Here is a 26,103-nt window from a genome sequence, read left to right as displayed (position 1 = left end):
GCTGGTGTGCTCATGACAGTCTGCTACTCCTGAAACTACCCCCTTTTGGACAGACGTATCCATGTACCCGTTGTCCATCATAAAGGAGGTCAGCCTCTTTGCTAGAATCCCAAGAAAAATCTTTCCTTTGACGTTGAGGAGTGAGATGGTACGGAATTGCTTGATCCCTGTCGAATTTTCTTCCTTCGTGATGAAATATCCCTCAGCGACTAGCCAACTATCCGCTAGCCACTCTCAGTAGCTTCCATAGACGTGTCCTGAGCCTTTTACAATATTTATACACCTTGTATGGAATGCCATTCGGACCTGGGGCTGATTTTGCTCTGACCTTCCTGAGAAAGGTATTCATCTCTTGCCAGCTCAGTTCCTCATCTCTAAAGGGGATAGCTGGTTCTGTTGGTTTAATGAGTTCCTGCATCTCCTCTAAACTGTCCTCCCTTCTAGGATCACTGTGGACCTGACGAAGGTGCTTCTCCACCTCCTCCTTTGTTGCTTTTAGCTTCCCTGTTCTTACATTACTCAGAAGTTTCGACATATATTTGAAGGGATTCTTGGTGAAATCTGTCCACTCCTTCATTCTTCGCTTCCTATCCCTGCTATGACATTCAGCTCTTCGCAAGGTCTTTATGCGTCCTCTCAGGTTGTCACACATTTCTGTTAGTGCTGGTTTCTCATCCGCTGTTGCTTCGCGATATGCCTTTCTCAACCTCCGCAAATTCCCCCTAAGGATTGCTATCTCCTTCACACGTTTGTTTTCCTTTGTCTGGACATATGTTCTACCCTTCAGCTCTTTCTTTCCAAAGCAATCAGCACCTATTATGGATGCCATGGCCTTGAGCTTGTTCCCCACATCTCCTGCCAAGGCTGTTCCCAGCACCTCATCCACATAATGATCAAACCTCTCCCACTCCTTCCTTTCCACTGCAGCCAGCCAGTTCAATGCTTCTTTTTGGACCACTCCTACACATCCTGTCCAGGATGTCTAATATCCTGTACACCCTCCCCCTCTGTCTGGTGCTTCATGACCTCTGCCACATCAATGATGCTGTTCCTGCTCCCATCTTCATCATGCACCTGGATATTCTGAGGACTGTGGTTTGCCTCCTGCCCTGTCTCTCCTCCGTCTCACCAGGTTTCTTTGTGTGTTATGCACATTATGCTCAGGTTGCAAGCACTTCATCTTTGACTGATGTATCTTCAGACCCCTCTCATTTTTACATATCCTCCCACATCTGCAGACCCGGGATAAATTGCTTTGCTGTTCCATGTTCAATAGTCCATCATGAGTGGTCATAACTCAGTTCTGTCCTGTGGGCCGATCATCCTCCCCCGTTCTCGCTCGACCCTGGGGGTCTTGTAATATACCTTTCCATAGCAATTAGCAGTGGGTTCCTCCTCACAGAGGTTGTGCTTCAGCTTGCCAAGCCTCCACACCCCGATTTTGGTCTTTCCCAAATGTCAGCCGTCTTTCCTAGCTGTCACTGTTCTTCCTCAGTCACCAACTTGTCTTTCCAAGTAGACACTGGGTCAACCAGAAAAAGATATGCAAATTACGATGGGACAATCACAAACTAGCCTACCTTTACAGGCACTCAACCCTATGAGCCAGTGGCATCGCTTCTTCTTTCCTTCTCTCTTCCTTTCAAGCACCAGATCAAGGTTGGCTACTTCCCTCAACTGTACAGGGTTGGTAGTTACAGCCGGTCATCATATGGGCATCCCCCTTCCTTGGTGTTTCATTGAAAAGTAAAAGAAGAAGTTTGTTTTTAGGAATTTACAAGGATGTGCATGGGGATTCGCATGAGGATGTGCATGGCTTTAGCCCCAAATGTCTCATTTAAACTCATTTAAACTGATATATTGCTTTTATTTTCTGTATAGTTATGTGTTCTGTAAGAAGATTAATCCAGTGACTGATAAGTGATAAGTTTTTAGTTTTCCACTTAAGAAGAATGATTTTCTTTGTGATAGAGAAATGAGCAGTGGGTTTCTTTATTTAACTGGGAGATAGTCAACTTCTGAGATGTTTCAGAGCAAACAGAGAGATGAAGATGTGGGGATTCTGCAGCTCAGGATGGTGGAGAGTTTCTCTGTTACCACTACCCAGCAGGAGTGAACTGGTTTGCATGCCCAAGTGGCATGGAAGTAATTGTCTATGCTACCTGAGGTGCACTGTGAACAGGTGTCTGTGTCAGTTAAGCCCATTTTAAACATTTTACTTTGGATGACATGGGTTCTGTGGATAGTCTTGTACTGTATGAGTTGTAAATTTGTGTTGCTGGTCATAGAGAAGATGCAGTTAGAGATTTCTGTCCAAAAATTCAAGAGTTAGGGGAGAAAGTAAGATCTTTTTCCCATTTTGCTATTGGGATTGTTGTCATTGTGCCTTTATTGGATATGATTTTATAGAGTTTAGATAGTAGTTTCTTTGAGCTTGTAATTTTCGTAATCTCATCAGTTAGTTTGGAAGGCTGTAGTGGGTTATTAGTTATATTAATTTTTTATTTAATTATGGATTTGAATTGTTGGTATTGGAGGAACTGTTCTCCATACTTCTCCATTAGTGTCTTAAATGATAGAAATTGGTTATTCTTAAATAGGTGGTGAAGGTGAGTGATTCCTTTGTGTTGCCATGTTGGAAAGTGGATTGGATTGTAGTTGAAAGTCAGGATTGTGCCAGATGGGGGTGTATCTACATGGTGTTAATGTTAATTTGGTGATCTTGTGTCCACCAGGCTGTCAGAATTGATGAAATAGTAATATTCTTGAAATAATCTAGCCATGGGGTCACAGTCCAGTGACTTCTGTGCTGGTCCCAAGCCTGGATAAATAGAGAGGGTTGTTTCAGGAAGGGCATCCGGCATAAAACATTGCCAAATTTAACCATGCGAATGGTCAGTACTCTGAATTTCATACCGGATCGGTCGAGGCCCGGGTTAACAGGGTACTACAGGGTACTGTTGGTCGAAGAAGTAGAGGAGGGAGGAGAGTATGCAGACAGAGAGACAAGAGGAAAGGTAAGAGTGTAGGACTGAGAATAGGAACTCTGAATGTTGGTACTATGACAGGAAAAGGTAGAGAGCTGGCTGATATGATGGAGAGAAGGAAGGTGGATATACTGTGTGTACAGGAGACCAGGTGGAAGGGTAGCAAGCCTCATAGTATAGGAGCAGGATTCAAGATGTTTTATTATGGTGTGGATAGTAAGAGAAATGGGGTAGGCGTGGTCCTGATGGAGGAGTTTGTGAGGAATGTTCTGGAGGTGAAGAGAGTGTTGGACAGGGTGATGAGTCTGAAGTTACAGGTTGAAGGGGTGATCTTGAATGTTGTTAGTGGTTATGCCCCACAGGTAGGTTGTGAGTTAGAGGAGAAAGAGAGATTCTGGAGTGAATTAGATGAGGTGATAGAGACTATTCCCACAGGTGAGAGAGTGGTGATAGGAGCTGATTTTAATGGACATGTTGGTGAGGGGAACACAGGTGATGAGGAGGTGATGGGCAAGTTTGGAGTTAAGGAAAGGAACCTTGAAGGACAGATGGTAGTGGACTTTGCTAAGAGGATGGACATGACTGTGGTTAACACTTATTTCCAGAAGAGGGAGGAGCATAGAGTGACTTACAAGAGTGGAGGTAGGAGCACACAGGTAGACTACATCCTATGTAGAAGAGGCAATCTGAAAGAGATTAGTGACTCTAAAGTGGTAGTGGGAGAGAGTGTAGCCAGACAGCATAGGATGGTGGTGTGTAGGATGACTTTGATGGTCTGTAAGAAGATGTCAAAGATAGAGATAGAGAAGCTGAAAAAGGAGGAATGGTCTGAGGAATTTAGACAGAAGTTGAGACAGGCTCTGGGTGGTCAGGTAGTGCTGCCAGATGACTGGGAAACTACAGCAGAAGTGATCAGGGAGACAGGAAGAAATGTGCTGGGTGTGTCATCTGGAAGGAGCAAAGAAGATAAGGAGACTTGGTGGTGGAATGAGGAAGTTCAGGATAGTATTCAGAGGAAGAGGTTAACCAAGAAGAAGTGGGACATGGACAGGACTGAAGAGAATAGACAGGAATACAAGGAGTTACAGCACAGAGTGAAGAGGGAGGTGTCTAAGGCCAAGCAGAAGGCGTATGATGAGTTGTGCACTAGGTTAGACAATAGAGATGGAGAGAAGGACTTGTACAGGTTAGCTAGGCAGAGGGAAAAAGATGGGAAGGATGTGCAGCAAGTTAGAGTTAAGGATAGAGATGGAAAGGTGCTCACAAGTGAGGAGAGTGTACAGAGGAGATGGAAGGAGTACTTTGAAGAGCTGATGAATGAGGAATATGAGAGGGAAAAAAAGAGTTGAAGGGGTGAACTCTGTGGAACAGAAAGTAGATAAGATTAGAAAGGATGAAGTCAGGAAGGCTTTGAAGTGAATGAAAAGTGGAAAGGCAGTTGGTCCTGACTACATCCTGGTGGAGGTCTGGAAGTGTCTAGGAGAGACAGTAGAATTTTTAACTAGTTTGTTTACCAGGGTTTTAGAGAGTGAGAAGATGCCTGAGGAATGGAGAAGAAGTGTATTAGTGCCGATCTTTAAGAATAAGGGTGATGTGCAGAGTTGCAGCAACTATAGGGGGATAAAGTTGATGAGCCATACAATGAAGCTATGGGAAAGAGTAGTGGAAGCTAGGTTAAGGAAGGTAGTGGAAATTTGTGAACAGCAGTATGGCTTCATGCCGAGAAAGAGCACAACAGATGCAATTTTTGCTCTTAGAATGTTGATGGAGAAGTATAGGGATGGTCAGAGAGTTGCACTGTGTGTTTGTAGACTTGGAGAAAGTGTATGACAGGGTGCCAAGGGAAGAGCTGTGGTACTGTATGAAGAAGTCAGGAGTAGCAGAGAAGTTTGTCAGAGTGGTGCAGGACATGTATGAGAGGAGCAGGACAGTGGTGAGGTCTGCTGTAGGGCAGACAGATGAGTTTAAAGTGGAGGTGGGACTGCATCAGGGATCGACTCTGAGCCCCTTCCTGTTTGCTATGGTGATGGACCAGTTGTCAGAGGAGGTCAGACAGGAGTCTCCTTGGACAATGATGTTTGCAGATGACATTGTGATCTGTAGTGAGAGCAGGGAGCAGGTGGAGGAAAACCTGGAGAGGTGGAGGTTTGCGCTGAAGAGAAGAGGAATGAAAGTCAGTCATAGTAAGACTGAGTACATGTGTGTGAATGACAGGCAGGGAAGTGGAACAGTAAGATTACAGGGTGAAGAGGTGAAGAAGGTACAGCAGTTTAAGTACTTGGGGTCGACAGTCCAGAGTAATGGAGAGTGTGGGAAAGAGGTAAAGAAGCGAGTGCAGGCAGGTTGGAATGGGTGGAGAAAGGTGTCGGGAGTTCTGTGTGATTTCAGCAAGAATCAAGGGGAAGGTGTACAAGACAGTGGTGAGACCGGTCATGCTGTATGGTTTAGAGGCAGTGTCACTGAGGAAGATACAGGAGTCAGAGCTGGAGGTAGCAGAGCTGAAGATGTTGAAGTTCTCTTTGGGAGTGACAAGGTTGGACAGGATTAGGAACGAGTACATCAGAGGGACAGCTCATGTTGGACGTTTGGGGGACAAAGATAGGGAGGCCAGATTAAGATGGTCTGAACCATGTTCAGAGGAGGGAGAGTGAGTATATTGGTAGGAGAATTTTGGACATGGAGCTGCCAGGCAGGAGGCAAAGAGGAAGGCCAAAGAGGAGGTATATGGATGTAATAAATGAGGATATGAAGCTAGTAGGTGCAAGTGTTCAGGATGCAGAAGATAGGGATAGGTGGAGAGAGATGATTCGCTGTGGCGACCCCTGAAGGGAAAAGCCGAAAGAAGAAGAAGTAATATTCTTGAAATATTTCATTTTTTTGGATTGAAAGCAGGATCTGCAACTGAAATAGATTTACACTGATTTTGTTCTAGGTCTATTCTTGTTGAAATTATGCTTTAGATGTTGGTGTGTCAAGTTATTTAAATCAATTTTCTGTGGGAGTTGTGGGAATCATTGAAAAAAGATAGTTTATGTGTGGTATAATCTTCATTTTAACTGTGGCAATTCTTCCGATGAGTGAAAGTAGAAGGTTGGTCCAACGTCTGATATCATCTTCTGTCTTTTTTGACAGAAGAGTGTAGTTGAGATTAAGCCTGGGGGAAATAGTAATACTTAAATATTTAATGTTGCCTATACGAAATGGAAGAGGGGATTCCTGAGCTGCAGAATCCCAAGCATGCTCAGATAGTGGGAGTATAGTTGATTTATTCCAGTTTATAATGTAGTTTGATATTTTGGAAAATTAGTTAATAATGTAAAATGTTTCCTTTAGTAAACTGTAGGGGTCCTGCAAGTGTAACAATATGTCATCTGTATAAAGACTAATTTTATATTGTGAATTTGTATCCTCAATTCCTTTAATTTTGATGTTTTGTCGTATGGATGCTGCTAGTGGTTCTATAAAGATGGCAAATAAGTACAGGGAGAGTGGGCATCCTAGGCTTGTTCCCTGGTGAAGTGTGAAACTCTGTGAGGTGACCCAATTTGTGATTATTGTGGTAAACTGTATAGTGTTTCTATCCAATGGATGAACGACTCTCTGAAACCAAACTTGTGTAGGATGCTGAAGAGAAATGACCAGTTAACCTTATCAAAAGCTTTTTCTGCATCTAATGATACTATTATAGTTTTGCTTTGTTTTTGTTGTGAAAGATTAAATTAAATAGTCTATAGACATTGTCTATAGACAGGCAGGGGTAGGCAAGTTCGGTCCTAGAGAGCCGCAGTCCTGCAGATTTCAGCTCCAGCCCCCCAAAAAAAACTCACCTGCTTATAGCCTTAGCAGTCCTGAAGACCTTGATTAGCTTGTTCAGGTGTGTTTGATTAGGGTTGGAGCTGAACTCTGCAGGATTGCGGATCTCTAGGACCGAACTTTCCTACCCCTGGTCTAAGGGGTTCCTGTTTTTGATGAATCCTGTTTGGTCTGGGTGGATTAACATTGTGGTGACTGTCTCTATTCTGGTGGCTAGTGTTTTGGTAATTAATTTTAAATCCCTATTGATGAGTGAAAGGGGGCGGTAGCTGGAAGGGTGGGTTGGGTCCTTATTGGGTTTTAGCCATGGCACCTGTATTCATGAGTGCTGGTATTGTTGAAGTAGCTTTAATTTATGTAACTGCTCTGTGAAATAATGGTGATAGAATTTGCAAGAACTGTTTATAGAATTCTGCTGGAAATCTGTCAGGTCCAGGTGATTTGTAAATGGGCATTTTATTTAGTGCTTTATGGAGTTCATCTGGGGTGAGGGGTGCATCTAGACTTTTTGCATGTTCTTGGGGTAGTGTTGGCAGTTTAAGGTTGTTTAGAAAGATGTCTATATCTGACTGACTTACATTGTGTTCAGAGGAGTATAGGTCACTGTAGAAGTTTTGAAACAGCATTAATATCCTGAGTTGTGGACCATTTCACCTGTAGAGTTTACTATGGATGGAATAATTTCTTTTTCTTTTTTACGTTGTAGTTGATTTGCTAGATATTTACCTGTTCTGTTATATATAACATATATATCGGAACTGTTCATATTTAAGTTGTTGAATGATTAATTGGGATTTTCTGTTTATAATACCCTCATATTGCATTTTATAATAACTCATTTTGTTCACTGGGGTTATTTGAATATGAGTGAATATTTGAATATGATAATTATTTAATCTTTTCGTTTCCTGTGAGGAATGAGGAAAAGATCAATTCAGGAAAATGTCTGATGGAGGAGGGAAAAGTAAATGTATTGTCTAGACGTGGGGTTATTTATTCTCCAACTGTCATTGAGTCCATGGAAATATATATATACATCATTGTATGATTACTTGATGCATTAATGATAATAAATCTTTCTTCTGGGTCAATAATAGATGTATTGTGGACCAGTGGGATATTTTTATTGATTAAGATTGAGACACCTGATTGTTTACTATTGTATGTTGATGAGAATATTTTATCATATTGTTTAAATATTAAGTTTTGCAGGTCTGAGTTCGTCAAATGTGTTTCCTGTAAGAAGCATATATCAGCTTTAAGCTTAGTTAGGTGACTGATGATGTTAATTCTTTTTGTCTGGGTTCTGAAACCACACGCATTTCACAATACTACTTTAAGGTATTGTGTTATTGGTTGTTAAAAGTAAAATGTCTTAATCTGAACAATGGAAAGTTATGCCTGCCTATGTTTGTGTTTAATACTGGTGCCGAGGGAATGGTGGGAAAGAAGGAGGGAAGCAGGAGGAACTGGTTGTTCAGTCCATATGTGATGCCTTTCAGTTCTTTTGCTTTACTCTTAATCAGTACTTTGTGTTTGTAGTGTTCCAGTTTCGTGATGATCGGTCGGGATGTTTTGTTGGAACATGATCCAAGATGGTGAACACAGTGGAAGGTGATCTGGTTGACTGTGTCCAGTGGTAGTTTGAGTTGTATTTTCATAAATTCTTTTCAGTGCTTCAGGGTTGGGAGTGGGAGTAAAAAAAAAGTCAGTTCTGGGTATTGTTGGTGGATTCAGTATTCACAGATTCACAGTTAATAGTCTGTTATTTTGAAAAAGAATAAGGAAAATCATTAGCTTGATTGTTATTTACTGACTGGGCGCCACCATGTTCAATCTCCCCCTGTGCAAACTAAGCCAGCACAGTTGGACATTAGGCAACCTAATAAAGGTGGGCTAATAAAGCTGGGCTTTCTTAGTGATGGAGCTGATGTTGAGTGACCAGCTGAAGTTCTCCACCAGATGAACACCAAGGAATTTGGTGCTCTTGATGATCTCCACAGAGGACCTACGGAGATTGGCCACTCTGTGCTCTCTTAAAGTCCACAACCATTTCTTTGTTTTCTCAACGTTTGGAGCCAGGTTGTTAGCTGTTGCACCTCCTCTCTGTATGCTGACTCATCATTCTTGCTGATGAGACCCACCACAGTTGTGTCATCCGTGAACCTGATGATGTGGTTGGAGCTGTGCATTGCTGCACAGTTGTGAGTCAGCAAAGTGAACAGCAGTGGACTGAGCACACAGCCCTGAGGAGCTCCTGTGCTCAGTGTAGTGGTGCTGGAGATGCTGTTCCTGATCCGGACTGACTGAGGTCTCCCAGTCAGGAAGTCCAGGATCCAATTTCTAAGGTGTTCAGGCCCAGCAGGCTCAGCTTCTCAATCATGGATGATTGAATTGAATGCTGAACTGAAGTCTATTAACAGCATTTATACATATGTGTCCTAATTGTCCAGGTGGGTGAGGGCTAGATAGAGGGTTGTGGTAATGGCATCGTCCGTCGAGCAGTTTGGATGATACGCAAACTGCATCTAGTCCAGTGAGGTTGGTGCCCTGCCACATGCACCGGGTGTCTCCACTGCCCTGAAAGTGGCCATGAATTCTCTGGGTGTGTGTGTTTTGCCTCTCTGATGACTCGGGACAGTTTGGCCCTTGCTGTTTTTTGTTTTGTTTTGTTGTTTTAACATTCTTTTTATTAAGTTTTCTCAACTGGCACAAAAATTCCCTTACAACTTTTTATATTAATAAATTAATTTTTAACAATGAATTTTAACGTTATTGTAATGTTATATGTGAAAGAGAAAGGAAGAAAGAGAAAAAGAAATTAAAAAAGGGGAGGGGGGATTTTTTTGCATTCAATTATTGCTTTCTCATTGAAATAATTAATAAACAACTTCCATGCTGCATAAAATTTTATTTCTAAAATAAAAAAAAAAATTCTAGTTTTCTTTTTTAGGGAACATCTGATCTTTTCAAGCTGCATGTAGGACATTTTTAATCAATGCCAACCAGTGTGGTGGATCTTTCTGTTTCCAGTTGAGAAAAATCAATCAACATGCTAAGAGTGTAACAAATCCAAGAACTGTATACTGATTTTTAGATCGCTCCATATTATCACTACTGACACCAAAAATTGGGTCTGGGTCCAACTATTTTCCCAACACCTCTGACAATAAATGACCATATCTAATACACAATGAAGAAGAATGAACTTGTTCTAGTGCCTTATCCCATTGCCAATCTTCAATATATGCTCCAAGGTCATCTTCCCATGCCATTTTTAGATGCTCTAATGAAACATCACATTCTAGCTGTGATCATTTGTTATATATAATTAAAATTCCTCCTTTGATAAATGTATTCTGTAAAAACAATATCTCCATTTGAGAAGTTGGCGGCTCTTTAAGAAATGATGAAAAATTCTTTTGAGCTCAACTGCGAGCTTGTAAATATAAAAAGATAAAATATCTGCTGCAGTTGCTGAAATTTTGGAAAACACTTGCTGCTAAACAGATTTTGAAAGGAGTGTATCCCTTTATTGGACCAGATAGGAAATATTGAGTCCATTTGGGATCAGAGACATGACTGATTAGCAGTTAATGGGCTTAAAACAGAGTATATTTACAACTTAAAATGCCTTCTTATCTGTTTCCAAATTTTGAATGAGTTGGAAACACTGGATTGTTCAATTGTGATGATGGAAGGGTAGACAAAGCTGAATAGATTAATGCTGACCAAGAGGAAGGCGAGCATGATTTATTTTCCATATCACACCATTCTATTGACCCCTCCTGCATTCCACATGAAAGCGCTTTTATGTTACATGCCTAGTAATACAGCTGAAAATGAGGTAGACCCATCCCTCCTTTTAGTTTAATCCTCTGTAAAATATGATTCTTGATTCTAGGATTCTTTTTGTTCCAAATATACTGGCTAATTATTCTATCCAAATCTTTTAAAAAATGACTTATTAATGTAGACTGGGATACACTGGTAAAAAAAAAAAAAGGGTATTTGTGCAAAATGCTAATATTCACCATGTTAATACGACCAGCTAAGATATAAGAGGGATATTGGCCCACTTCTTAAAAATATGTTGAGAGTTTTCGTACAGCTGCAGAAGATTTTCTTTAAAAAGTAAAGAAAAGCATTTAGTTATGGTGATCTAAATATTTAAATGAGTTTACTACTTTAAAAGGAAGAGATGAAAGTTTTTCTAATTGGGCTTTAGGGTTAATCGGAAATATAACACTTTTAGAGAAATTAATCTTATATCCTGAGATTTTTCCAAATTGATCTAAAATTGACATAATGTTTGGTACTGACTGTAAGGGGTTAGAAATGTAAACTAAAAGATCATCAGCATATAACTATACTTCGTGTTCTTCTCCCCTCTCATTATCCCACTACAGGCTGTAGATGCACATAGAGAAATTGCTAAGGGTTCTAAAGCTAATGCAAATAGTAGGGATGACACAGGACAACGCTGTCTCGTAAATTGTAAACCATGCTCATAATATGTGGCTTTTGCCCGTATCAAATGTTCAGTAGTGGAAGTGAAGTGGATAGTAACTGAAATTCTGAATACTCCTGATCTATTTCTAGTATTCTGTTAGTTAATTTCTTTTTTTTCTTTACATTTCTTCCTAATCGAGACAGGTTAAAGGTTAAAGGTTTTCATAAACATGTGTAGCAATTTGGCTGATTTGAGTAGGGGTATCGTTCCGTTTGAAGATTTGTCTAAGATTGGGTCTAACACAAAATTAAAATCACCCCCCATTATCAAAACAGAAGATATAAATTATTTATCATCTATATTGGGGGCATATACGTTAACAAACAATGTTGTCATGTTATAAAGTCTCCCTTCTACTATAACATAATGTCCCTTGGAGTCAGAAATAACTTTTGTTGCAGTAAATTGCATACCCTTATTTATGAGGATTTCTGTACCTCTAGACTTTTCTTGTAAAAAAAGTGATATCAGCTCCCAGTCTCCCAAGATGAGCTAATGTTTTCCCGCTTTATAGCTCCATTGAGCCGTTTACAATTCCATGAAATAAACTGAACATGATTCTTCTTAACAGCATTTACTCCCCTGCTGGTCATAATAAAAGGAGAGAGAGAGAGAGAGAGAGAGAGAGAGATCTCCTTTCTAAAAATATTACAAAAAAGTACTCTATAGACGAATTTACACACACACACAGATGCTAAAATGGATTCTGTGTACTCCTCCAAGTGGATAGTCACAGTTGGTTGCAGCCTCCCTGAACATATTCCAGTCAGCGCACTCAAAACAGTACTGAAGTGCAGAGGTGGTTTTCACCTGTTTCAGAACCGGTTTAGAGTGATGAGCAGTGTGTATACAGGAATTAGCATAACATAAGAGTAGCCGAGGTGGGGGTGAGGCTCCACACAGTACACGCTGAGGATGTTTGTGTGAACAAGTTCCAGCATGTTCGCCCCTCTGGGTGCAAAATCCACATGTTGATGGAGTTTAGGCTGTGGCGGGCCGTGCATTTCACACCTACGCCTTCACTTGTGTCCTTTCTGAATTAATCCATCTCTATACCATCATTATGACGCCATGGCAATAGATACTAATCAACCGCTAAAGAGCAAAGTAAAAAAGAAATTAGACTACAGTATTTCACACCTCACAAGGAATAGTCAATTTTATTACGGTTACTTTTCTCAAAAAAGACATTCTTGATGACACATGCAGCAAACTGCAATCTCCGGAGGTTGCAGCATCTGAAATGAGACTACTCCAATTATCCAATCAAAGGACGGGAAATTGCTAATCGTATGCCTGCTAGATGGCCCCAGTGATCCTAACTCGAAATCTGATTGGTTAATGTAACAATTTCATTGCCACTTATTTTAAGCTATGGGCGCTTGCACTACTGATTCTGAAGGCCTTAAGGCAGATTTCTTTCACCCTGGCAACACATGATGTCAGCCACTAGCTGAAATATGATTGGATAAATACTCTTATCATAAATATACACTACTGGAAGCAGCGCAACCAAGAGAAAAGCTACAAAATGTAGAGAATAGACTATTGGGAATAATTTAATACACATTCATGGAAAAATATATTAAATATATTAAAATGCAAGTCAGTGATTCAGATCACTGCTGTTTAGGCCAGCAGAGAAGGCCGTGCTGGCCCTAATGGCCCACCACTGAATTTAGGGACTACTGATTTGAGATTTGCATGGTTGAAATCATATTCAAAAAACATTCTGCATTCTGGGGAGGAAGAAAGTTTTTTTGTGCATAAAGCTTTATTTCGGCCACCCCTAACCAATGCTCACAAAAAGAAACGTTTGCATTGGGCTCAGAAATACATGAAGACTAATTTTCAAACAGCTTTATTCACTGATGAATGCATTGCTACACTGGAAGGTCCAGATGGATGGAGTTCTGGATGGTTGGTGAATTCCTACAAGACTGAGACTGTAGATGGGTTAATAATTATAAAATTATCGACATACAATGTCGATTGTGAGTGAACTCCATCAAAACTTTTGTGTTTTTGTTTATTGTGTGTTCTGAGTTATCAGGTACAATGTACATAATTAATTCTGTAAGGAATCATGTATACAGAATTTTGTATTTGTATTAACCATATATACAGAATTTTGTATTATGAGCACACATGGTCAGTAGTATTATTTCTCGCTCGGCTAACGACAGCCCTGAGTGAAGGAGAAAGATGTGTGTCCAAAGAATTCATTGTGTGTATTTCTACAGAATAAAACATTCTGGGACCTCCTTCATCAGCATTGCCTTTATTGAGTGGAAACACAACCAGAGTAAAACTGCTACATGATGTCAGCAAGGAAGTGGCGGAGTAATGTTTTGGGCAGGAAGTTTGGGAAATGAGATAGTAGGTCCCTATAGAGTCCCTGGGTGTCTTAAAATGACTTCAGCAAAATATGTGGAGTTCCTAGCTGACCATTACCTTCCATGGTATAAAAAGAATTGAGTATTTTAGAATAAAATTATTTTCATGCAGGACAACGCACTATCCCCTGCTGCAAAAACACTATTGACTCCTTGGTTGCTATGGGAATAAGTTTTTTTTTTGTTTGTTTGTTTGTTTTTTATATTTATTTATAATTATTTTCTCCAAGCTTTAACAGAACACTTTATACAATTAAGTTCATAACTTTCCCCCATGATGACCCTTACACCGAAATAATTACAATAATAACAAAATAAAATAAAATTACAAAAACAACAATAAGATGAATAGACAATTTTAGGAAGAATGAAAACAAAATAAAATAAAAAATACAAGATAAACTTCACAATATTGTACATATTAACAGATGGACAATATCATAGTAGGAATAATCTAAATAAATAAATATCTAGATAATAATACATTTCAATACTCTGACACATTCATAGTGGTCTTTACATAAATATAAAACCAAACAATATTGGTAATCACGTTTAAACCAGTTTCTGCAAATCTCTTTATAATGGTCAGTTAAAGGGGAGAGTCTTCATCTTTTCAAAATATGTGATCATAGGTTGCCATGTCTCATAAAATTTTTGGACAGATCCCTTCATTACATTTTTTTTTCTAATTTCAAATATAAAACCATGTCACACATCCACATTAAAGCTTTAGGTGGGACTGTTGATTTCCATTCAAGTACTATTCTTCTCACTAATAAAGTGGCAAAAGCGTTAACATTTTTACCTTATTAGAGGAGAAAGTGATGTAGAAGTATTTGCTTCCGCTTTATACCAGTCAACTTGTGGTGTATTGTACCAACAAACAGTTTTTGGAGGTTAGCGGCCCAGTAGTAGTTCATAAAATTAGGAAGCACTAAACCTCTCAGGGACCTGTGTCTTTTGAGAAACTCCTTACGAATTCTAGGATTCTTCCCCCTCTACAAGAATGCTAAAATAGGTTTATTTAGTGTATGGAAAAAAGCTTTTGGGATAAAAACTGGAAGGGACTGAAATAAGTACAAGAATTGAGCTAAGACATTCATTTTTATACAGTTTACTCTGCCTGCTAGAGGTAAGTATAGTGCGTCCCATCTCTGAAGATCAGATTTAATTTTACTTATTAGAGGTAAAAAGTTTTTTTTCCAGCTAATGTGAACCCCCAAATATTTATGTTTTGAAAAATTATCTGTTCATAAAAGAAATACAACATATTTCTGTATTGAAATAATTAGAATAATATTAATTAATTAATTAAATGATTAAAAGTGCATAAAAATTTGGAAATTATATAGCGCTATATATATTATATATATATAGCGAAGAAGCACAGACCAGGCGTTGTCAGCGAAGCCCAGTTTCCAAACACAAGTGAAGTGGTTAGCATATCCCTCAGCTCTCTGTAAGGCAAAACTGCCTGGCCTCACTTGGCTCTCTCCTGTTCTCTCTAAATGTGGTGCTTTTTGTAGGCAGCTGTGAAAGACCTGCTGCCACATGACACTACACCAGGCTATTACTCCACTCTGTATGCTCACTCATTCTTGAAGATGAGACCCACGATGGCTGTGTCATCGGCGAACTTGATGATGTGGTTTGAGCTGTGCATTGCTACACAGTATGCAAGGGGTTCAGTGAAGGTGGCAGCTGGGTCTTGATGTGCCTCATGACGAGCATCTCATTACTATGGGTGTCAGTGCAACGGGACGATAGTCACTGAGGCAAGACACTGTAGACTTGTTTGGCACGGGAACGATGGTAGTGGTCTTGAGGCATGTTGGAATGAAGGCGCTGCTCAGGGAAATGTTGAATATATCAGTGAAAACATCTACTAGCTGTTCTACACAATCTCTAAGCACTCAGCCAGGTATATTTTCTGATTCAGCAGACTTCCATGGGTTAATGCTGCATAGAGTTCTCCTCACATCAGCCGTGGTTAGACAGAGCATTTGCTTGGGAGGAGGGATGGTCTTATAATAATTAATAATAATAATTTGCCTTTATTTGTCACATATACATTACAGCACAGTGAAATTCTTTTCTTTGCATATCCCATCTTTGGAGGTTGGGGTCAGAGCACAGGGTCAGCTATGATACAGCATCCCTGGAGCAGAGAAGGTTAAGGGCCTTGCTCAAGGGCCCAACAGTGGCAACTTGGGCCCTTCCTCACCACCACATTGTTCTGCACCTTAAGCCAAGCGTATCTGGGAGGCAGCGCACTGTCACAGGCAGGTGGAGTTGTCTTGTACTTAGTGATCACCTGGATCACCTCCCATATGCGCCAGGTGTCACCGCTGTAACAGAAGTGCCTGTGGATTCTCTGGGCGTGTATTCGCTTTGCCTGTCTGATGGCTCGGTACAGTGATGACCTTTGCAGTCATCCAAGGCTTCTGGTTGGAGCATGCTGTTATACTTAATGCACTCTTGGAATGCCTCTCCTTCTCGACCAATCAAACAAGTGGATTGGAATTAACTGTTGTGTGTATATAGAGCCATTTTACTTCACATGTAAAACGAATCCCGAGTTGCCATTAACTGTTGTATCCAGTTATGGCCAATAGGGGCGGTAATGCGCCTTAATCACCATGCTCGTTACAATTCAATCCAAGAAGAAGACGGCGGAAAAGAAGACGACAATAGCGACAAAATAATCTATAAAAGGGATTAAGGTAAGTTTCTGTATTAAAATTGTTAATAGAAATTGCATACCGCTAAAAAGGAGCATGAGCAAACACCAAAATAATGCAGTTACTGTTGACCCCCTAGTCAGTTTAATTATTTAAAAAAAACTGCTTCAATAAATACGCTAGCTAACTAGCTCGTAGCCAGCATGAGCAATGACTAGAATTAGCGATAATCCGAGGTTGCGTTACAATGAGCAGCAAAGGTACATGTTTTTTTTTTCCCCCAAGTGAAAACATGCATTGTTTTCATTGTAAACGTCGTGCCTTGCTTTCACCCCTCCCCCACACGGATCCTACTTTATGTCCAGATAATCAGCACTAGTATTCTTAACCAAGTTAAAATGATTAATACTTACTTATCCAGGTGACTGGAGGTGTGTTGTTTTGACCCTGAAATACATTACACTGCTGATCCCAGATATATCAAGATGACATCAGTCTTGATTTACTCCTACCAGACTATCAAGATGTGTCCTGCATATATAAAAAAATCACTTTTTTATAAAAAATCTTAACAAGTGTGTGATTAATCAATCTTCACAGATGAGGCAGCGAGTCTTTACTGGGGTTGTGACGCAGCTGCAGGACCGCCATGGGACTGTAGACCGGGATGTACGCTTTGCAATGAGGTTTGTCTTCATCTCTAAATGCTTTGCATTAAACATTGCATTGCAGTAGAGTTGCATGCTTAGTTGCTGGACTTTCTGTTTCTCCAGTGCTGTAGTAGGCAGAGCGCCCTTGGTTGGCGAGAAGGTGCTGGTGAAGGCGGTGCAGGATCCTTCGCAGTCTGTCAAGTGGACAGCACAAAGGGTGCAGGTGCTCAATGGCCAGGTAAGCTGTCAAGGCATCCTTGTACTGTTTGCATGCACTTTTTCCCTTAAACACAAATGTCAGTTTGATTTCATTGCTGCGTTCTCCATCAAGCCGTTTAAATCTCCTCCACCGCTTCTACACTCCACGACACCAAACCTGATGCCGAGCATTTTGGGAAACAAGCGTCAACCACTGCTCAAGTCACCAAAAATACCACCACTGATTCCTGGTATGCAGCCAAATCCAGGTAATGGTGTACTACTGAAACAGCCATGTTGTACAGTTCTTCAGTGTACAGATTAAAAGCAAACCTGTTGTCATATGTCAGGTGGCATGCTCCAGATTCCCCATCATCAGAAGCTGCCATGGTCTGCTCCCTGGGCTGGAGGAAGCAGGAAAAGACACAATGAGGTTGTGGCTGGGAGGAGAGGCCGATACTGGTGAGTGGTGGATAGCAGATGGCTATTTGATATATTTCCTAGGACTCTTTTGTTACAAACTAGAATATTGAATGAGGAAATTTATGCAAACTTGCATATCACTTCACTGAGTGAAGTTAACTACCATGTCAACTCATAGTGCATGTGCAGTATGAACATTTTTATACAACTTTAGTCTTTTGAATGATTCCAATTTCTTTAAAAGTTAATACTTTGTTTCATGTATATTATACCACAGATAGGGTGTGTATTCTCTCAGCATGCAATCAGACATGACATTAAACAGATTCTCTTCAACTTATTTTTTATTGTTTGATTCAGGGAGGAAGCCGGTGGCTCTTGGGGAGGTGACAATGCGCACCAGAAGAGACGGCGATGGAAAGCCCCATCTGATGAGGAAGCTTCCAAAAGGAGCACCTCTCAAACCAGTACCAACTCTCCTCTCTTCTCCTTTTTCCCACGAGACAGGTGGGTCCACTTACACCAGAACAGCACAAGGTTGATTAAAGCACACTGTATCACAGCATCTGTTTATTTTCCTCTTTCAGCCTGGCCTGTGATAATCTGGAGCTACAGCGGCGCTACCCACACCTCCATGCTCCCCTTTCACTCTTTCATGTTCAGCTTTGCTGGCCTGAGAGCTTCCCTCCCAGCCATCCACTTCCTCTGGCAGGGCCCTGTCACTTCCATGTAGGCTCGCAACAACCTAAAACAGAAGTGACTCCATCTCCAGACTCCACAGACAGCTCCATCTACTCTGTTAAGGTAATCTAAGGAGGATAATCTAATAATCTAAAGCCAGGTTTAAATTGTATGATTTCAGTTGTGAGCTCTGGGGATGTGACACACATGATGCAAAGACAGCCAGTAATGTTGACGTTCTGGCAGTGTCACAACACGAAATATGAAATGAACACTCCGATCATCGAGTGTAAAGTATGTATCACAAAAATACTAGTTGTTTACAGTAATGTTTTTCCATTCACCCTTGCAGGTGCTGTTACTGTCCATGCCTGACATTGAGGACTTCTATACACAGTGTTGTAACTATGCAGAGGATGGGAAGGTGCAAGGAGATGCGGTCCACCCTACAGCACTCTTCAAGGTTCCTGCCCCCCCCATCCCCTACACTTTTCACATATAATATTTATCTTTATTGGTATGTTTTAGCATTTGTACCACAATTTGATTGCAAATTCTTACAAAAATCAGCATGCAAATGCATTTAGATATACACATACAGTAAACAAAAGATGGATGTAATTGAACATGCAAACAATTGTTATAGTATTCAAGGTGAGCATGGGTGAGGCACTGAAGGCTGCTGTCTGTCCTTCTTTAAAAATGACTTGGACTATATCCTGTTATGCTATATACCAGAAAGTTGGTGTTTTTCTGTCATTTCATTTAGTCATTTTGTGCTTTATTCTGCAAGGTCACAGTGTCTTGTACACTCAGTGGACCCCATTCAGCACAATAGATACTAATGCTGTCAGACATTTTGCACTAAATCATAAATGTGGTTCTCATTTTTTCCCCCCGTCTGTCATTTTGTATTAGTTTCTGTTACTGGAAAAAGCAGGAGAGCTGCAGCTCCCAGGAGGATCGTGGTCCAAAGAGGACGGGTCCAATCCAGCCAAAGACAGCAGCACCTTCATACGCACTGCAGTGCGCTGTGTGATGGAACAGATGGATTTGGACCTTTCAGCTTGTACGCAGTGGTCAGTAAATGCAGCATGCATACAGAGATTCACATTGTGGTCGACTCTCCATGTTGCAACATGTTTGATCTGCTTTAAGAGTAATTCAAGATGATGTTCATTTGATTTAGACATCATTGCATAATCCTTGTTGACGTCTTTGTCTCCCTTTTTAAGGCATAAAATGACAGAGCTGAGATTACTTTCTGGGGATAAAATGGAGACCGTTATCATCTTGATGCCGGATGTGTGGAATTTAGTGCCGACAGCAGAAGAGTGGGCTAAGTTACAGGAAGAGCGAGAGGTCAGGACACCCACATACTGCATGTTTAAACACTTTTTCAAGATTCAAGAAGCTTTATTGTCATTTCAACCACATGTAGCTGACGCAGTACATAGTGAAATGAAACAATGTTTCTCCAGGACCTGGTGCTACATAAACATACAACAACAAAGTTCAACATAAAAACAACACCACAGAGCTAGGACAGAAGATTGTCTTAGCCACGTAAAGTGCACAGTGTGCAGCTAGGTACTTCTGAGAACATCAGCAAAATGTTTCATTCTCATTTTGAATATTATTTTTCTCTTGTTCTTTTTTTTTCAGGAACATGAGTCTCCTCTCCCTGATGTGCCCTCACTGGTAGTCCAGCCCTCTGCAGGGTTCACACTGTCTACAGTCTCCCTCTTGTCTTTATTGGGGCCACGGATGTCACAGTGCAGAGATGCATTTGAGGTTTGCATCCACGTCATGGCCATAAAAACACATCAGTCGATCACACTCCTGTTTTCTTGCAAAGGATTTAGCAAAATATTCAGCAGCATAGAGGATCATGATTATCCAAGTTCTCAAACAATGCAAATATCAAAGCTAGGAAATTAGTATTTTCTGTTTTGGGTCAATTTTTTTTAAAGAATAAGCACTTGTCCAAACATGACACAACAGAATGCAGGGATCTAGTTTTTACTCATTTTCCACCAAATTTATAGACAAATAGAGCTGTAATAGTGATGAAGTGACAAGAAAAAGAATTGAACTCATAAACTTGCTTTTGACAGCACGAACAGCACCAATGAAACAGACTGTTTGTGTGTGTGTGTGTGTGTGTGTGTGTGTGTGTGTGTGTGTGTGTGTGTGTATTAGGTGGGTTTGGTGAGTGAGCTCTTCAGCGAGATGCTCCAAAGGGATTTTGGTCTCCAGCTGTACCACTCCCTCTGCAGCCTGCCTCAGACTCAGACTCTTCCAGACTCTGAAATACAGGCAGAGGACATCAGCTCTGCCCTGGTACACACGTCTCATGTGAACCGGTTTAAATAATATGTTCACTTTCAACAATTTGCATTTCAAAGGACATGTTGCAATTTTCCTAACCTCCTCCTTCCCCCCTTTGCCCTTTCATTTTCTCCATCAGGATGATGAGGCAAAAAAGGAGAGTAAGGACATCAGAAAGAAAGGAGAGTGTGATGCCAAGCAAACAACAAGCAAAGAAGGGGGTGAGGAAGAGGAAGAGACCAAAATGGAGGATGAACCGGAACAGAGTGAGCACCAGGCAGAGATTCAGGAAGAGCCTGAGAGTCACACAGAGGGTGAAGAAGCACTGAGTGCTGACATAGTAAGAGCAGATATACTTTCATGGTATTATGTTTTTGTTATTTTCTGAAATGACACCTCATCACTGATCAGGTACATCTTAGTGTGTCTCGTTTAAGGAACAAAACTGAGACTGGGGCCTGCTGGAAATTAATCAACAGGGTGGTGTGATGCAGCTGGACATTAAGCGAGATCACCCCAAAGTTGATTATTGTTCTTTAACAGCACATGCTGCAGTCTTCTATTTCTGTTATGTCACAGCAATTTTCCAAATCAAAACTTAAATAACTTTTATCCATTTATGCTTACATCCACAAAACAGCTGTGAACTGTTAGCTATCTTGCCGCTTTTTTCTTCCTGCTTGAGATTAGTAAAACTCTTATTGGGCACTGACACTAGAGACTCCTTAAAATTTCTAAATTTCTAAAAAATCCTAAATAAATGTCTCCTCAGAACATTCAAAATATTGGACTCCTCTGTGCATGGTTTCAGTTTGAGGGGGAAAAATGAGGAGAAACTGCTTTATGAATGGATAAGATGATGTACGGATTAAAATTAATCAATTAAAAATTTTCAATGTAAGGTGGATTTCTGTCCATAGCGAACATTTTGACAATTTTTTATTTTTTTTCAAACTTTATTTCCTTTGCATAAGCTATTTACTTCCCTGACAGTGGATTAAACAAGTAAACCATTCAGTGTTTCTCTCTCTCTCTCTCTCTCTCTCTCTCTCTCTCTCTCTATCTCTCTCTATCTCTCTCTCTCTGACTCCCTATTAAGGAGCTTCCCCGTAGGGTCCTTTTGTCGTGGGTGTTTTTTGATCGGCAGCTCTCTGGCTCCCTGAAAGAAGAAGATGTTCAAAACATTCTGCTCTCCCTTGGACTCTACCTCACCAATGCTCAGGTCTGTTTCAGTTAAAAATGAGCATTAAAGTGTTATATATATATATATATATATATATATATATATATATATATATATATATATATATATATATATATATATAATATTATTATTATTATTATTATTATAAGTATTTATATAAATTTCTCAGGCAAAGGATCTGGCCAGAAAAATGTCAGTGGACGGGAAGTGCATGTACCGTAAGCTGTGCTCTCGCTGGACTGACTCAGACGAGGTAGCCTGTGACCTCAGCGCAGAGGGTACGATGTAACAACATACAGCTTACCCAATCACACACTTCACAAGAATATATTCTTCATTTTGTTTTGTGTCACCATCTCTGCCATTAGGAAATAAATCCCTGCTGCCCGGTCTGCCTCGTAAGGAGAAGGGCTCTACCCGTCGCTCATCCAACAACGCCAACCCCGATGTCGTAAACTACAAAGGGACCGTTGTGAACATCCCCAACCTGCTGCAGCACCTCGAAAGCAGCAAAGCAGCACAGCACGAGATGGAGAAACGGCTCGCTGAACTGCAGGCAATGCTCGGTACAGCATGGAAAACGAGGTCCCTCCCTCTCTGGAGGGTTCACTGCTAGTGTTAAAGCAGAGGTGTATGTGAGGAAAAACCACTTAGCGCTTCATTTCTCAATATAGTTTTCTTCTGGAAAGTGAAAATCTGGAAAAGTCTTTTTTTAAACAAATTGCCAGTGCAGTAGGGAATACTTAGGAGGAAAAACATGTCATCTCAGTTCCTTTTAAAGCTGCCTTCAATGGATTCCAGGTCCGTGTGTGTATCGCCACTTACTGTATGCCAGACATTCACTCTTAGTTGTTATTTTTAAACACACTTTTTGCAGCATTTTTTCATACAGAATCTGTGATATTATCACAATATTTACTTTTGCCAATACTGATTACAGCTGCATTAAGTTTTTTTTCTGAATTTTTTTAATCCGCATGTTCACTAAATAAGAACAGAGGAAGAGGCAAATAAAACCATCTAAAATATTAGTAGAGTCGTTTCGTTCTGAAAGATGAGTGTTTGACAGTTTAAAATAAGTTCACTGATTACGTTCATTATTTATTTTAAAGTTGTCTTATACATGGTTTATACCAGATAATCATAAAGTGTATCCTGAAATTGACGATAATTAAGGAATAAAAAACAAAGGGACGTAATGTTACAAGGAAATAATCTTATACTACAGCAATAATAAGTGATTCTATGTACTTTTTATCCATTTACATACATTTACATTTCTGGCAGACTCTCTTATACAGGGCGATGTACAAAAGTGCTTTAAAGTTTCTATCAATGAATACATTAACACTGGTTCAATAGGTCACAGACACATATAACAATACATAAAACAGTGAAAAAATAAGAGCTAGTTTAAGTGTTTCAGGAAGAGGTAGGTCTTTATCCGTCATTTGAAAACAGTGACTTGGCTATACGGACATGTAGGGGAAGTTCATTCCACCGGCTCGGTGACAGAACAGAGAAGAGTCTAGATTGTAAACCTACCTTTTACCCTGAGAGATGGTGGGACCAGTCGGGCAGTGCTAGTGGATCTGAGGTGCAGTGTGAGGAGTAATAAGATCTTTGAGGTAAGGTGGTGCTGGTCCATTCTTGGCTTTGTAGGCAAACATCATTATTTTGAATCTGATGTGTGCAGCTACCGGAAGCCAGTGGAGTGCAGTAGTGGGGTGGTGTGGGAGAACTTGGGCAGGTTGAAAACAAGTCATGCAGCTGCATTTCAGATCATATGCAGTGGACGAATTGCATTCAGAGGAAGACCTGCCAGTAAAGAGGTGCAGTAGTCCAGTCTCTAATGACCAGAGACTGAACAAGCACTTGAGTAGCCTGTGTGGATAGGAATATTTGATTCCTTCTGATGTTGTACAGAAGAAACTGACAAGAGCGTATCACATTAGCAACATGGGAGGAAAAGGACAGTTGATTGTCCATGGTTACCCCAAAGTTGTGAGCAGTGGGGTTGTTCAGAGATAATGCAAGATCCTGGGCTGTGGATGAATCACCTTGGATGAACCATCATCCAAGATGAAATGTCTGCCAGACACGCTGAGATCCGAGCACATTCTTTTATTTATAATTATATTTTAACTTTATGGAACAGCTTAGTTCCTGTTATCACTTACTTTATAGCAGCTGCTACTACTAACAGTCAATTTATTTGTATAGCACTTTTAACAATGGACTTTGTCTCAAAGAAGCTTTACAGAAGTACAGAAAGATAGAAAAAAAAATTATAAGGCATAAAGTTCTAAAGCACAAAGCTCTCTGTCCTGAAGACATAATGGAAACCTCAAAATTACAGCTTTACATCAGTTTCAAAAGTGCTTTCTTTGTTAAATAACCTTTAGGTATATATTCAATCTTACAAGTTCCTGTGAACCAGAAAACTGTTGTTATAGAAACCTGTGACTTGAAAATGTCCATTGTTAAAAACGCTATATACAAATAAGTTGAATTGAATCTATCAGAGCTGCTTTTATAGATAATGGATCAACCGTATATCAGTAATAACAAAACCACCTCTGCTGAGTAGCCAAATGCCAAGTTTTTATTTTATTTGAAAGTTTCATTAGAGCAACTAATAACCATCATTCTACACAATAATTTGTTTATTTGTTTAGGTACCTAATTATTATTCGCTAATAATAAAATACATATACAGATTTACATGTGTATAATGTCACTGAAGATAAAAGTATAATACTTGGTTTTAGGATGAATTAAGTGTTAATGAACCGTGGATTAAAGTTTGCGCATGTTTGTATTTTCAGAGGAAGCCAAGGCGAGGCCGGACTCGGATGAACAGGAGCAGCTGAAGTCCAGGTTAGAGAAAGTCGAAGCCTTAAACAAAACCTATGAGAAGACTCTAAAAGAGAACGCCGGCCACATGCTCACTGTCATCGAGAAGATGCAAAAAATGGTAGATCAGGTAAAGACCCATAAATTTTCTGCCTTTTGTTCCTTTTACATTTTTTAAAAATGAAGACACTTACTTCAGTTTTTACTTTACAGACGACAAGCCTCACAAGGACAAAGGACTTGAAAGCAGAAAAAGACTAAGTTTCTTCACATGGCAGAGTCAACAGGGGCATTTGTAAAACCTCGAAACCAATTTCTTTTTCACCTCTTTTAAATCTCTCTTGGGATATTTAATGGAGTTGTACATTTTTTTTAATTTTCAAAACCTCAGAATCGCTCCGTTTGACATTTCAGCCGTACATTTTTTTTAAAGAAATGTTTGAGTAACCTGCGCAGATGTATTAAGATGGGGAGGTTAATGTCTTTATTTCGTATAATTACTTTGTTTGTTTAATCACATACGTAGTAGAATGATATTAAAATGTTGACTTTTTAATTTTTTTTTTTGGTCCTCTTGTGTAAAAACATGAATAGTTGTGTGTATATCGGCCATCAGTGCTGCTGAGACTGAAGGATGTCTTGTTGCAGTTTTTTTTGTGTCTCTGTTTTCAGAAAGTTGAACTTAATGGTCTCGGTAAGGGATCACTGTTGTTGTCAGGAATTTGTTTGGACTACTGCAATAACAGACACCTAAAGATAAACCTGACTCTGCTTCACTGCTTGTCTCAGCGGCTATAGTGTGACTTCTGGACTTTCTTCCCTTAATTTATGAGTCACTTGTATCACCAATTGTCATGTTTTCAGTTCTTTTGTGCACTCCTGTGATCCAACAATAAAAAATGCCATTGTGACTTATAACTTGTTTCAAATGAATTATTACAATAAACAAATATTTAACTCATACATACGGTTATAAAATATATGTTTAAAGTGTCAAAGCATTTAAATGTGTCATATAGAGAAACGTGTAGTCAGACAAGTTTAAGAAACAAGTGCTGCAAACTAAGTAACACTCCTTGTGACCCTGTGTAGGTTAATTCCTTCAGAAAAATTAATCTATGGATGGATTTATTGTAATAATCTTATTCAGTAACACCCAGAGAAGAGAAATTCAGCGTGTACACGTCTCCATCAGGCTGTTGTGTTACTCTGCAGTGGGATGCTCTTGAGTATCATCTTTTATATTATAGGCATTAGAGTAAGCAATCGAAGGGATAACACTGACGATGTCGTTAATCAGTATTTGTTATAGATCCACGAGTAGTTAATAGCAAAATGCTCCCAAACTTTAGTTCATTATTAATTAC

At 39.9% G+C, this 26,103-nt stretch overlaps 2 protein-coding genes across 3 annotated transcripts in view; one reads left to right on the top strand and one right to left on the bottom strand.

The window, feature by feature from the left end:
• Positions 1-25,164, top strand: part of ccar2 (cell cycle and apoptosis regulator 2) — a 34,428-nt gene extending 9,264 nt beyond the window's left edge. Inside the window, exons 1-18 of one of the 2 annotated variants that reach the window (XM_058411149.1) lie at positions 16,280-16,435; positions 16,994-17,079; positions 17,167-17,281; positions 17,375-17,510; positions 17,592-17,703; positions 18,025-18,171; positions 18,252-18,468; positions 18,698-18,808; positions 19,264-19,424; positions 19,581-19,707; positions 20,011-20,139; positions 20,548-20,688; positions 20,816-21,016; positions 21,776-21,898; positions 22,050-22,158; positions 22,249-22,446; positions 24,709-24,866; positions 24,950-25,164. In XM_058411149.1, the coding sequence (XP_058267132.1) occupies positions 16,994-17,079; positions 17,167-17,281; positions 17,375-17,510; positions 17,592-17,703; positions 18,025-18,171; positions 18,252-18,468; positions 18,698-18,808; positions 19,264-19,424; positions 19,581-19,707; positions 20,011-20,139; positions 20,548-20,688; positions 20,816-21,016; positions 21,776-21,898; positions 22,050-22,158; positions 22,249-22,446; positions 24,709-24,866; positions 24,950-24,997 (2,319 nt within the window). In that variant the 5' untranslated portion in view covers positions 16,280-16,435 and the 3' untranslated portion in view covers positions 24,998-25,164. Of the gene's footprint in view, positions 1-16,279; positions 16,436-16,993; positions 17,080-17,166; positions 17,282-17,374; positions 17,511-17,591; positions 17,704-18,024; positions 18,172-18,251; positions 18,469-18,697; positions 18,809-19,263; positions 19,425-19,580; positions 19,708-20,010; positions 20,140-20,547; positions 20,689-20,815; positions 21,017-21,775; positions 21,899-22,049; positions 22,159-22,248; positions 22,447-24,708; positions 24,867-24,949 lie in introns of those variants that run through there. The other variant, XM_058411150.1, reaches the window with a different exon arrangement.
• On the bottom strand, positions 158-829 carry LOC131367135 (uncharacterized). Its single transcript, XM_058412392.1, has one exon. The coding sequence runs from the start codon at positions 827-829 to the stop codon at positions 218-220; it is 612 nt and encodes a 203-aa protein (XP_058268375.1). The 3' UTR covers positions 158-217.
• Positions 25,165-26,103: the final 939 nt, after the last annotated feature.

This window comes from Hemibagrus wyckioides, linkage group LG16 (assembly GCF_019097595.1).
Source record: "Hemibagrus wyckioides isolate EC202008001 linkage group LG16, SWU_Hwy_1.0, whole genome shotgun sequence".
NCBI classification, from domain to species: Eukaryota; Metazoa; Chordata; class Actinopteri; order Siluriformes; family Bagridae; genus Hemibagrus; species Hemibagrus wyckioides.
The sequence above is the reverse complement of the archived record's forward strand: the minus strand, read 5'-3'. Positions and strand labels throughout refer to the sequence as shown.

What these genes read in the sequence shown, in the direction of transcription:
- LOC131367135 (XM_058412392.1), bottom strand. Translation starts at nt 829, where the DNA reads ATGGCATCCATAATAGGTGCTGATTGCTTTGGAAAGAAAGAGCTGAAG.